Here is a 14,136-nt window from a genome sequence, read left to right as displayed (position 1 = left end):
GTGTAACTGCTGTTACTGTACTGGAAGCTATAACTCAACACACTTTTCTGAGAATGACCCACATACATGCTTGCCGAAATATTACAGTAACTGGAACCCTGCAACACCCCTTAAGGCCTGTCAGTAAATCCGTGACAATGTCAAATCTGACCTACTCCAAGCATGACCGAAGCTTCGCCTGAATCCTTCCCACCTGCAACTGAGTGGAAAAGTGCAGTTGTGCGGCTGCCAAGATTGCACACTGTCTGGAACTTGGAATTTTTTGGAAAGTCGGTAAAGTCGGCTCCTGGGTTTGAGCCATTATCAGCCCAGAGTTTTTCCAAGATTACCGTGGGCATAATTCAGTGTTCGAGAATTCCAAGGTTATAGCTATGAACAGAAGAATGACCTGTACATCTTTAGCCTGACCCATGAAATCATCTCTGATTTATGGACAAATGTGGAGAAAAGCGGTGAGAGATCACACTGCTATGATTTGGATAGAGCTTCAGTGCTTAGTCTAGACTCCCCACCACTCCATCCTGCTAACACTGTATGTGTTGCAAACAAAGAACATCACCATGGCGATCCTGCATCCTGATACTGCATGAAAAGAATCATGCTATTCATCTCTCATCGGCCAATGATGAAATGGCAAAAGGGAGAGTCTTTGCATTTAAGAGCAATCTGAGGTCTCGGGAATTCCCCCGCTCATCGTATATCCAAATGTTTAATTGTGCTTATAGGCAGAGTTAAAACAGGAAACGCATTTATCGTCTCATATATTTATTGTTCAAGTACATGACGTTTACAAAGAAAACAGCAACAGTATGCATGTATGAAAAAGTATCTTTTATTTGGCACAAACACAAAAAGTGCTTTATGAAAAATACTGCCTAAGTTACTTAATCTTAAGTAAATGAATATTTTATCTTCACTCCTCTTAATGAAAAATAATCATTCATTCAAATCCTTTGTTTAGTTAAACACAAGAGTAACAACTCAATTTGTGTCACCATCTTTTAGATATACAATTCAAAGACAATCTTCATATATATTTATATATTTGTCAAGAATCCCGAAGGATTAAAACCATGGCTTCACTGGGAAATGAATGTGTGGTGTCACTTTAAATAAAAGTGTAGCATCTCTGAAAATGCTCTGGACATTGATGGATGATTGTGCGAAATAATCACAAGAGGCATTTTGTGCATCATTTAGTTTTGTGCAAATGTTCTAGTTCCACTCACTACAAAACTTGCAAAGCAATTTGATCTCTGATTTTGCATAGTCCAATGCCGCATATCGACCTCACATAGGCTGTACGGGACTGCCACTAATTTGACACGACAATTCAAAACATTCAAATGAAACATCACAGGACAAATTCATATAACGAAACATTTAGCAAAGTATCAGGTAAGAAAAGCTATAAACCAAAGTGTTGCATAAATAGTCTGATCTTTCATCGAACACTTACTGTAATAACATGAGTTCATTGTCATTCTTGTCAATTAATAACTTATCCCTCCATTTGGCATGTAACGCTGTCATCACAGAGACAAATCCAGCTTCGTAATTTCACATTTTGGTCAGATACACAATGTCCCAACAGTTAAATGCACAAAGCATTTACGCATATTTAAAAATTAATGAAAATAGAGAATCTGTCGTGGCTAGGCATAAAATAAACAAGTCTATTATATAAAAAGGCAATAAAATACATTATGCAAATACAAAAGTACAGCACAATCAAAATACTCGGACGTGTAGGATTTCGATCTAAAATTGTATACATACAGAATATATTTATATATATATATCAAACAAACTAATGTTAAAAAAATCATAAATTACTTAAGAAAACGAGTCTTATCCGACTCCCAAACACTCACACAATGCAAACATAACCACTGAGGTATTTGGTTCCTTTAGGTACTATATCAAGCATTATGCATAATGAGAGTGAACGTGAAAGTGCAAAGAAGTCGTCATTTGGTGGTGAAATACTAAAACATCAAGAGTGTAAAAGCTCTCATTAACAGTTTGAATCGTATTAAAACCTTTTCCTTTTTCACTTCAAAGGAATATCCCAAGTATGAGTCACAGCAGCAATAAAGTCTCCTTACGGTGTCACTTCCTGTCACACGTGGATAGCCCACCTTCAGAAAGCGGTCGGAGATTGGTTGTAATGTAAACGTAGAAAAGGGGAGGGTCGTTTGGAAAACACTATACATCGAGAACCATATCATACTGTTGGCCTTTCTTCCTCTTGCCACATTTAGTGATGAGGACCACGTACAACGTCAAAAACACAACCCAATAGCTGGCATACGCGATTGCGCCAATTATCAAAACGATTTTCTCCGACTCTGGGAAAGGCTTTCGTGTCTCTTGAATGATCGTATAGATGATGCCGACGAAAAGGATCGTGAACCAGATGGAGATGGGAATGAGTCCGATGAAATTCACCACGATGGTCTTCCGTCCAGATGTTCCCCAACCGGATTTGTTTATGGTGGCTATTGCAAACATCTTAGCCGGTAAAAGACTCGACATGTATAACACTGAGTAGAAGGACATGAAAACCATGACGATGTTCCCACGGAGACAGCTGGCGAATGAGGACTTGATGAGCGCCACCACCTGGACAATGAGCAGGAACAGGAGAATATTCCAGATCCTTCCCTGGTAAAAGAGCTGGATGGCGGTGGCGATGAGAAAAAAGGGGAAGAAGCCGGTGATGACGGCCTCGTAGGTCATCCACAGGTGATGCTTGTGAAACCACAGGGAGTTGTAAAGCCACTCTCGAAAGTAGGATTTACTCCAGCGGGTCTGCTGGTTGAGCCAGCGTAGGTAAGTGATGGGCGTCTCGGTCAAGCACTTGGAGCGAGCTGTGTATTTCGTGGCGTATCCCAGGCTCAGAACTCGGTTGGTTAGGTGACGGTCGTCGCCAAAACTACAGTGGCTTCCCATGAACGTCTGATTGTACCAGGCCTCCAAGAACTCCTGAAGCAGGGAGTTCCTGTACATCCCCAAGGGCCCGCTGATGCACTGAACACACCCAAAATACGACTGGCAGGCTCTTTCGATGTTGAACGCCATCCAATACCTCACACTGCTGAGAAAGGAGACCCACGATTCGTATTTGTTCAGAATCTAGAGGGAAAGAACAGAATTTGAAATCAAAGAGTCTGTAGTTTAACATGTGGAAGGTCATGGATATCTTCACACATTAATACGGAAATGACGAGTAGACTTAAACAGTAAAATGTAAAGGCTCTTTGTATAAGATGCAAAGTAAAATGCATGAATATGAATCAAGTTTCCATATGGTATGGGAAACAACAAAGCTGATATGGACAAATCCATTAAGCAGTGACCCACAAACAGCTACTGTAAAATGTGCCATCTTTATACAGTTTTATTATTGCAATTATATATAAAAAATATAAAATGGATCCTTCTATAAAACTGCTTGATAAAGGTTTAATAAGGAAAGCATCATAAACATACCTGCACATCTCCACCTACTCCTCCAACCATGGGATCTTCCTCCAGAACCTTCACCATCTCCACTGAAGATGCCGGATCCAACATTGTGTCTGAATCACATACCTGCATCCAGAACCAATTAAGATACTTCAATACAGGATACACACTACATGCCTGATGCTTTAAATAAAAGGCATATAATGTTGCACTTCTTAATTCAAGATTTTTCTCTCAGCCTTTGATATAAAGTATCTGTTCTCAGAAATGTCTTAATCTCAAGCGTTGTGTTATTGAATAAGACTGCGTCATTGAAATTGTGGTGTTGCGAACATTATTTCCCACAATCACATCTATAGAAACCAGATTGTCTTTGTTTGCATGGTCAAAAAGAATCAGATGTGCTGCTGAATTGTGTATTGAACTCTCCCACATGACGCATTAGTCACCATGCTCTGGCTTACACGTTCAATTCCAGTGCCAGTAATTTAGATTAGACAAACATGTGGACGTTGTGTTCAAAAACCGTGTCAAGCGTTTAAACGCTACGGGGGAGTTCAACTGAACTGTAGGTGGTCACTGAACAAGATGCTGGGTTTTGCATCTAATTTAATTCGATTCTGGGAACTGTTCTGCGAATTAACCCCTGAAACTTTAGGCAGATGAACATTGCCCAGAGGTTATCTTGATCTTCACAAAGAAAGTTTATGCCAATCAGCTTTAACAACCGAACCCCACAGTGAGAATAACCACAACCCTGGTAGCAAGATCCGCGATAAGTTAAACACAATTAGGGCTCCACACTCAGAGCAAAGGTCAGGGTTCTTATTGGAACCAGGTGGCATGTGGATAAAACAACATTATTTGTTGGAAAAGTCATTGCATGATTGCTTCTGAATGACAGCTAGAGGCCTGCCTTCTTGTATATTCTTTCATTAGATTACTTAAAGCTTTCAAACTCATCAAGCTAAAAGTCTTAAATCAAAATCTATTGCACAAACCGGATGTTGCTGAAGTCTCCAAAAATACATCTCTAAAGTTTTGCTGATAAATCAGCAGAGATGTTGTATCGCACATAGCTGGAGCACTAGTAACTTCTCCATGCAATACTTAAAGGGATAGTTCACCCCAAAAATTTGGGTTATTATTCTCGATAAATGATGGTAAGCACACAGCTGTGGTACCCACTACCTTCCATAGTAGGAAAAACAAATACTATGGAAGTCAATGAGTACTGTGTGCTTAATCAAAATATCTTTTATTGTGTTTAACAGAATAACACAAGGATGAGCAAATGACAGAATTTTCATTTTTGGGTGAACTATCACTTTTAAACAGATTAAAGCTTTAAACAGATGGTTTAACTTATGTATGCAACATGAACATTTATTCCACACGTTCCTTTGAGCTAAATAAAAGCTCACTATAATGATCTAATAGTAACGCGGATGGAAAATACCAGCGATGTGTTCTGGAAGTGCCTGAAATAGTCTTGAGATATGCGAATGATTTCCTCCACAAGCGTCCGAATGAACAGCATCAGTGTTAAACAGGAATGTACTTTCCTCACCCTCAGCTTACTACATGCTCCAGTCTAGCATCCACTTAAGGAGTCACAAAAGCCTCTTTGTACGCATTGCCCGTTTTGCCCTGTGTACTTGGCTGAGCCGCCTGAGAGAAATGGACTCACCTGTACGTAGTCGACACTTTTTCCCAGGGCTTTGAAGGGGGTGTACATGACCTCTCTCTTCCCACCCCACTTCTGCATGATGCACACACACTTGTTGTTGAGAACCAGGTGAGAAACCTGCTGTAAGCTCTCAGCGTATGATTCGTCGGTTTCCCCGGGGCCTCGCTCGTGGTAGTTGCTTTTCCAAACGTACGTGGCGGCCTTGTCCCGGCCCATGATGTCTCGGAAGATGTCCATCATGTACTTGTCGTCCTCGCTGTTGCCGTCGATGACCATAATGACCTTTATGCCAGGGTATGTGAGCCTCTTGATGGATAACAAACACTTTCTAAGGTAGTTGGAGTCTTCCTGATAGGCAGCTATGCAAAGGGCCAGTGACTTGTTCAGCTTGATGGGCGTTTCCAGAGACCGTTTCATGTTCCTGTGTTCCAGCAGAGCAAACAAACTCTGTATGATGAGGTGTACAACCAGAATTGCCCCATAAAGACCGAAGGACAAATAATTGCCTGCTGTCGTTATGAGCTTATACCCCATGATGTAGGCAGTAGAGATTCCCACAAGCAGCGTAATCCCAAACAGCGTCGTCCCACCGATCCTTAGGTAGGTGACAACTTTATCACATCTCATCTGAAAGCAAGAAGAAGAAATCGGGTGGTGAATATAATGATCTGTGCCCCTGATAAAGTTAGGGTTGCACTCATTTCATTTTAACCTCCTAAGACCTAGATGTCCCCATCAGGGTTCCCACACCTTAGTTAACTTCAAATTCAAGGACCTTTCAAAGAATTTCCAGGCCCAAAACCTCAAATTCAAGGACTAAATGTGGGGACACATTTCAAGTGAGAGCAAGGTTACATCATGTACCTTTTAAGAAACATTGTTACAGTTCCCCTTCGAGGGAACTCACGCTGCGCAACTGTGGTGACACTCTGGGGACGCCTCCAGGGGAAAGTGTGTCTGAATGTGTATAGCAAATTCAACCAATGGTGAGGCTTAACAACAAAGACAGGGTGACACGGGAGCCAGGAAGTATATCGCTATCTGAAATATTGCCAAAAACGGTGTTACAGGGACGCAGGAAGTATGGCAAGGGAGACGCAGCACCTCATTCCCTTCTCAGGGAACAACAGTAACATACATAACCAGAGACGTTTTCATGTGTCAAACACAACTATGCAAAAAGTATGAATCAACATTCACATACAAAAGATATATGCATTTAAAGCAAACAGTTTAGCATGTGTGCTTAAAAGGCTAGAAATTTTAGGATATTATCCTACACTACACAGGGAATAATATGGATTCCCCCCCACAGAAAACTTCTTGCATAAAATATATTCAAGCACTTTCAATGACCTGTATCTTCCCAGGGCCTTACATTTTTTCGCATAGATTCACAAACTTTCAAGGATTTCATGGACCCGTGGGAACCCTGCCACATATGTGGATGTCACGTTTTTTGTTGTTCGCACCAAAATACTTAATTCTGTGTAACTGGAAACTGTTGTACATAAACATTGCCAATTACACTGCTTCAAGTTCGAAGAAAAATATTTGATTATTATATTTATTGGTTCTTCCTAACCCCAAAATAGCTGGTAGAAATCTGAATTAAGACAAACCAAAGCTCGGGTCTTAGGAGGTTAAGCCAGTTTTTTTCCAAAAAAAAAAAAACAAACTTTTAACCAGCTGGTCCCAAGTTTATAAGTGAATATAAAAGGCCAGTTTCTCTCCAGTTCACACAAGCAGAGAAGTAACAGGTGGCGTTCATCAAGTGAATCATTTAGACATTTTCCTACTGTAGTGAAGTGTCCAAATACCTTAATCTTAAACAAAATCTTAATTTATTTAGAATTTAAAACCCCAAAAGATCACTTTTGTGAAATGCTTGAAAAGTTAATTTTTCTACTATATAAACGCTACTAATCAATGCATCTGCAAATGTGGCCAAAGATTTTTTTAAAGGAAGTTAATAAGAGAGAATTATTAGAGAGACGGCACATATAAAGCAAGTTACAGCAGATGTGTGGACAGCTTTATAGTGACAGGTTTTTGCACGTCACCGAATCCAATGCATGCGGCATAAACGTCAGACACAGAGTCATATTTCTTTCTCTTCTCCCGAATATCTGGACGGTCTCTATGACCATTTGTTCCATGTTTCCTCACTAATGCACTTCCCCATCTGCTTGGCAGACGTGAGTGTGCAGCACCACCCTCTGACATCATCTGTTTATATCTCCGTGGGAACACATGAACAGTGAAATTTAGATTTCAGAGGGCCTCTGTCTTCTCACCGCTAAAGACCACTGTTGTATTTATGTCTGCATTTTGTTTAATCGACTATCACCGCTGAGAGCTTTGATGTGATCTCGATTCGTTCTCCTTTGATTCAGATTAGGAAGCGGTTTCGGGCATGCTGCGAGTGATCAGGAGGGAGGCCGATATGATCAACTCCAGCACAGCCCGAGTCTAACTGGCACGTGTTGCAGCCTTTAACGTCATCTGGCGAGTTTACGGCCCCTTGATGCAGGGCCCTCCAGACCCGCCGAACCACACCTCGTCCACACAGACACGTGCAGGCCCACTGGATTAGGTGTTGCTAATGTCTGAAATGTGTTCACTGCTCTTGGGGTATCCCCAAACCTGCTTTCATGTCTCACTTTACACTCTAAATGAACCCAAATGACTCATTTAAAAGTGCTAAGACTGCTGACACAGCAAAACGAAGCCAACATGCGAAAGGACACTTAGACTAATTGCGGTCGTGTGTGATAGCAGAATGGCTGTTGTCTAAGTGAGCTCATTTCTGGTGTTTACCCAATTTGGCGTTCTCTTTTGTCTCTCCCAGGATGAAAGTTTATGCATTGTTGTTAATGGGGGGGATGTGCTCGCCTTTAGACGATGCTTAGGGATAAAAGTGTGCGCAAGACATTTCCTTGTATGTCAAATAAGCCTAATAATAAGCAAATAATAAATGTGAAATATATTTGCACTGCATGTTGCTTTGAAACCCATGTGGTAAAATGCTTATAATATTATTGTTTGCACAACTAACACATGCTAACACGTCTGTGACAACATGTATGGTGTGTACATTATCTCTCAAGGTCTGGCAACACTCCAGCGGTCCTAAAGCGGAGCAGGGAGTGGTTCACCGAGCATTGAATCATCCTCAATAGGGAAAACTTAAACTTTAGCTTTGAAGGTAGATGAAATATTACAGTGCAGCAAAAGTAAATTAGCACGAGGCATAAGGGACCCAGGCTTGCAAAGCTCCCCTGTGAACAGCAAGACAAAATGAGTCAATGCTTGTTTTAGATCAAATAAGAGTGCAGATCAATCATTCAATGGATGGTCAATAGGGAAAAATAGATTAGGCCTTTTAAAAGGCCATCAATGGCCAGCCACAGTGTAGAAGTCCTTTCTAAATGAACGTGTTACTATGCCCGAACGTTAGGGGAGGTAGGTTGCGTAATTTAATGGAGACGGAGGATTTGCTCATCTTTATCCTCAGGTTTGGAAGAGCTTTGTTTAAACAAAGCTTTATTTGAAACACAATAAGTCATCAACGACCCTCAAGACAGTTGTTATGCAGCAGGAAATCCAAGACTGGGGCTTAACTCTCTTTTTCGAGAAAAGGAAAGTAGGGGATAGTGCAATGGTGCATGAATATTTAACAACAGTTGAACCTGTGAGAACAGTCTTCTCAAGTCAAATCAATATGTGGTTAACTGATGCTCATGCATTTATAAACCATCCTATGTTATCTGTAAAAATTGTAAAAAAAAGGTACCAGTTAAAATGTTAAAACATTTCATAGAAACACATCATAGGGGTGAATCTCCAAGAAAAGCTGGTAAAACAGATAAAATGCAACTAATGGTATCCCCATCAAACAAGCCATTTAACTTCCATCGTGTCGGTGGGAATTCCGGCGCGGAGACAAAACTAGAGACACGGTTTTGTTACTGCCCTTTTGAGATGGACTATGGCCGAAACGGCTGCTTCTTCTAGGTGGGTGGTTCTGTTCTCCTAGCTAAGGCGGTGGAGAATCTGAGAACTTGGGGAATTGCCACAGTCCCCTCCCAAATGAACCACCAGCATTGAGTCACATCCATCAATCTGTCATTGATCTGTGGTGTGGCCTTGTCAGACATTGTGGCTGCCATGTTTGCTGCTGCTGTTCGGGCTGCTGTCTGGTTTAGTGCTAAACTCGACCACTATGGGAGCTGATAAGGAACATGTCTAGTTAACAATTACATTTTTATCCTTAAATATCGTTGTTTTCTTAATGCTTGAGACTGTCAGAAGGAAAATGAGGTGGCATTTTCACAAGTTGTTATACTGCAAGTGCCTGAAGTTATTATACTATGAGCTTTTGCCATTAAGGGGTCCCCTGCCATTGCGAGGACCCCTTCCACATCTGTACATAACAGTCTGTGCTTAGTGAACAGCTGTGCACATATTCTGTGCCAAAGTTGTAATGTTTATCTTCAAATCCAGTCTAATTTTTGATTCCACAGTTATTCCACAATAAAAATCTGTGCCGTGTTCATGCAAGTGGTAATGATGTGCAAACTTAATGTCAAATAGCTATTTAAGCTGGACATTTAGGAGCTGTAAGAGGTCAAATCTCTTTAAATTAAAGAATCATTGCATGATCACTTTGACACAAAATGTTTTTGCTAAGAATGATTTTATGTCATATTATAGTGTGTCATTCTGCAACCAGCTATCCTTACAAGTTTCTAAAGTGTTTCCATATGCTTAGTTTGCACTTGTTAACTATTTTGCTCATTACCATGAAAACCGCTGACGCACTAACAGCGTCATGACGCATCATTAGTAGGTTGCGTCACCATCATTTTAAGCTTTCTACTGGAAGCGCGCAATAGCTGCTCTGCGCTGTACTGTCATTGGTTACAAAGTTACTAAAACAATGGATTACAGTGGGAATACCGGTAAATACTCATATACTGCCCTCGTGTTCGAACAGTATTTCAATTTTAAATTGTATAGACACAGATTTTAATTAAATGTACAATTGTCCATTTAACTGTATTATTGATGTTTAGCATAAGCTTTCAAACAGTAGTAAAATGGTGAAACTGGGCAGACAGAACAGCCAGTCTGCCATCACACAATATTATGCTGTGATGATACGTCACCGGGAAATAAAATAGCCTATGCATTAAAATGTTACATGATGATGTATGAGTAACAAGTGGGATATTTCATTAAGAAAATGAATTGTCTGTACATTACCTTCTGGATTTATTGTACAAACTACTATTGAATATGTGTATCGTTTGTTACTTAGAAATATGGTACATGAAATTAAACCCAACCTGTGGGGCCTTAAAGAAAAAAAAATGGCACGTGTTGATGTCGCACAAGCTGATGGCTGAGCTCCATTTATTCAAATTTATATCGGACCTCGTAATTGTTGCACAATTTCAGGACAAAATGCATGCAAATATAACTAAACAGGCAAAATAAATATATATCTTTGCGTTAAAAAAGTTACGCATTGATAACCATACCTTGGAGGAGCTATGTGGAGATGTCCCGTTAGTTAACAGGGATGTCCGACGAGGCTCTGCACGCACCACTGAGACTGTACAGACCTTTCCATCAAAGTTTTGGGTGGGAAATCAGAGCAGACCCGCATGGAGCATCTGTGCCGTAAAGGTGTGCAATATCCACGTTTTCCATATAACGAATGAACACATTCAGGTTTCTCGCCTCCTCCCAACACATTGATCATATATATTTTGCATCAGTTTGATGTGATGAGGTCTGTTGGATCATCTTGGCCGTCAATTCTGATGATGACAGGTCATAAAAAAATAAAAACGTTATCCAACAGTAGTCAATGTTGGTGAGTTAAGATGTAATTCATTCAAGTTTTTCCAAGCGTACAGGTTTAAGTAGTGAACTGTCCTTTTCTGCGTCTAATTTCTCCCAGACGCTATAACTTTATGCTTCCTGTAACCCATACATTTGTAAGACTCTTTTTAACCGGGCAGGGTTTTGGAGTTGTTTTAATAAGGGGGTTGGTTCGGGGGTGAGGAGGAGCGAAAGAACATCTAAGAGGAAAAAGTGCTACCCATTCAAACTTCCGAAAAGGGGGTGGGAGCGTTTATCAAGCAATTAGCCAAACAGTCTTCAGCTGAGAACAAGCACAAGAAAAGGACATATAAAGAGGAGTTTTTGGTATATATGGACATCACAAAATATTGCAATATTTTAAAAATAAATTAAAATGAAAAGTAATCTGTGATATTAAATATTTACTAATGTCATGTATAGGAAAACGAAGCATTTGAGAGACTTTTGGGTTTTAACCCCCCTTTAATGCACCACTCAATATGAGGATATTTTCCGATTATCATCGGAGGATTGTAAACAAAACTCACAAAACTTACTGGGCAATACTTTTCAGAAGTGTTTGTGATTTTTGTAGAGCATGTAGTGTAACAAACATATTTACCACTAGAGTGCGCCACACAATATTAAATCTACTGATATATTCCCACCACGTGCGTTTATGTGTGTGTGTGTGTGTCAGTCAGTGATCATCCTGAATGAAGTCCCATACAATATTAAGATATTTTTAATATACACATACAGCGATTCTTTTAAAACGTCATGTTACCACTGTAAGTATCATATATGTCTAAAAAATAAAATAACAATAAGTTACCTATAATTTAAACACATTAATTATTTGCCCACATCTCCCTGTCAATCAAATCTACTAAGCGGGATTTTCTGCTCAGCAGGCACAGCAGCACGCGCTGTTTGTTCAAGTGAAAGCCCGTTTCTTATGTGTTAATTTGTGCCACTGTTTATTTGAAGAAGGAGACACGGGCAATCGCCCAAAAAAGAAACTAGATGTATGCTTCCTTAGTTTGAAAGAGAGGTATAACAAACGCTCCGGTGTCTTTGTAGGATATCGCCTCCTGTACGTGGCGTACGTGAAGACTCCGGACTCCTGCAGCCGAGGTGCTGAGGGATGAAAGGTAATTACTCCTGGCTTCACAGGGGTTTTTTGACCCTTTGCTGACTTTGATGAAGAGCAACCATATGTTTTGCTGACTCATTTAAAAAACGTACACTACATGCGATACTGTAGCCAGTACAGTACGACATTGTGCTCCATACGCATGGATCTTATCCTGTCAGGCACCCCAAAAACCACCCGAGGGCCCGCGCCTCTACATGGGGCAAGAAATCTGAGATAACTTATTTTTTCTTAGTTTTAGATTTTACAGACTTTAACGGTCTTTCTTGATTTCGCTCGGAACAATGGCATCATTGAGAGCCCATGTGTAACTCATTTTGCATTTTGTTTAGATTAAAGACACTGATGGTATTGTTGATTTCTGTGTGTTTAGACCTAGGACATGAAGAGAAGGGTGTAGATGGCACCACACTGCCTAAACTGTTTAAAAGCCCTACTGCAGATGGCGTCTTTCCAATATCTGCATCTAAAGGCCTAAAACCTACACATAAACATCACTTACTGTATAATCAAATTGTTTAACATCCATATAGTGTTGTGGATAAGTATGTTCAATACGAACAAAGGCCCAGTCATTGTAAGACGGATTGCTGCTTATCTGCCGGTCACAAATTACGTCTCCTCTCAAGACCTCTTTAGATTGGCCTTAATTTGTATTTAAGATAGCACAGCTCTTTAACCAAAACCACGAAAGTCAAACAAATATGCCATTAAACAGTGGATAGAGTTGAATGTTTTCCTTTGGAGGTTGATCCCTCTTGAAAATTGTTGCTCAATTGCTCACTACTAAAAACATGCTTTGCAGAACAGCTATGGAGAAATGGAGAAATGATAAAAACTTTTCATCTAAAGGGGACGTATCATGAAAATCTGACTTTTTTCATGTTTAAGTGCTATAATTGGGTCCCCAGTGCTTCTTTCAACCTAGAAAATGTGAAAACGATCAACCCAGTAACTTAGTTTTGGTAAACCATTCTCTGCAAGCATGTGAAAAAATAGGTAATTGAAATTTGGCTTCCTTTGTGATGTCAGAAGGGGATAATACAGCACCTTAATCTGCACTATCCAACTACGGACCTGTCATTTAGTGCAGAGATCAGCTCATTTGCATTTAAAAGGACACACCCCAAACGGCACATTTTTGCTCACACCTACAAAGTGGAAATTTTAACATGCTATAATAACTTATCTACATGAGATTTTTAAGATAGAACTTCACATACGTACTCTGGGGACACCAAATATTTATTTGACATCTTAAAAAAGTCTTGTCAAATGTCCCCTTTAAGGATCCATTGTGTTACTTTTATGCTGCGTTCACACCAGCCGCGTTAGAGGCATCAAGCGCGAGTGATTTCAATGTTAAGTCAATATGAAGACGCGTTGACGCGTGTCTGGAAGTCTCGCGGCGCGCAAATGGCGCAAATTGAACGTTGCCGCGGCAAATCTAACTGCAAGACGCCACTAAAAACACACTATGGGGCGGTTTCCCGGACAGGGATTAGACTAGTCCTAGACTTAAACACTTTTAAGAGCTCTCCAAACTGAAAACAACTTGCACTGACATATCTTAAAATACATCAGTGCCGTTTGTTTTACCTCAAAATGCACACGGGTAATGTTTTTAGTAAGGCATGTTTGTTAAAACTAGTTATATTTCCTAATTAAACTAAGGCCTAGTCCTGGATTAAGCTAATCCTGGTCCGGGAAACCGCCACTATACCTTTAAATATATGAATGATATTAAAGGGGACATTTCATTTTTAAGATGTGGTGTCCCCAGAGTACGTATGTGAAGTTCTAGCTCAAAATACCACATAGATAATTTATTATAACATGTTAAAATTGTCACTTTGTAGGTGTGAACAAAAATGTGCTGTTTTTGGGTGTGTCCTTTTAAATGCAAATGAGCGGTATTATCCCCTTCTGACATCACAAGGGGAGC

The 14,136-nt window shown here is 40.2% G+C and overlaps 1 protein-coding gene across 2 annotated transcripts; it reads right to left on the bottom strand.

Annotated features, from left to right (window-relative positions):
- Window positions 1–1,183: 1,183 nt before the first annotated feature.
- On the bottom strand, window positions 1,184–11,238 carry has2 (hyaluronan synthase 2). Of its 2 annotated transcripts, XM_055211736.2 has the most exons (5): window positions 10,708–11,238; window positions 5,691–5,788; window positions 5,162–5,582; window positions 3,496–3,597; window positions 1,184–3,138 (listed from the first exon to the last, which is right to left on the bottom strand). In XM_055211736.2, the coding sequence occupies exons 2-5, from the start codon at window positions 5,786–5,788 to the stop codon at window positions 2,209–2,211; spliced, it is 1,551 nt and encodes a 516-aa protein (XP_055067711.1). In that variant the 5' UTR covers window positions 10,708–11,238; the 3' UTR covers window positions 1,184–2,208. The 2 variants fall into 2 exon arrangements, with proteins under 2 accessions (XP_055067711.1, XP_055067710.1); XM_055211735.2 differs by having other exon boundaries at window positions 5,162–5,788; window positions 10,708–11,237.
- Window positions 11,239–14,136: the final 2,898 nt, after the last annotated feature.

The sequence above is a fragment of the Misgurnus anguillicaudatus genome, chromosome 10, assembly GCF_027580225.2.
Source record: "Misgurnus anguillicaudatus chromosome 10, ASM2758022v2, whole genome shotgun sequence".
NCBI classification, from domain to species: domain Eukaryota; kingdom Metazoa; phylum Chordata; class Actinopteri; order Cypriniformes; family Cobitidae; genus Misgurnus; species Misgurnus anguillicaudatus.
Note: the sequence above shows the minus strand (reverse complement) of the source record. Positions and strands in the feature narration are given on the sequence as shown.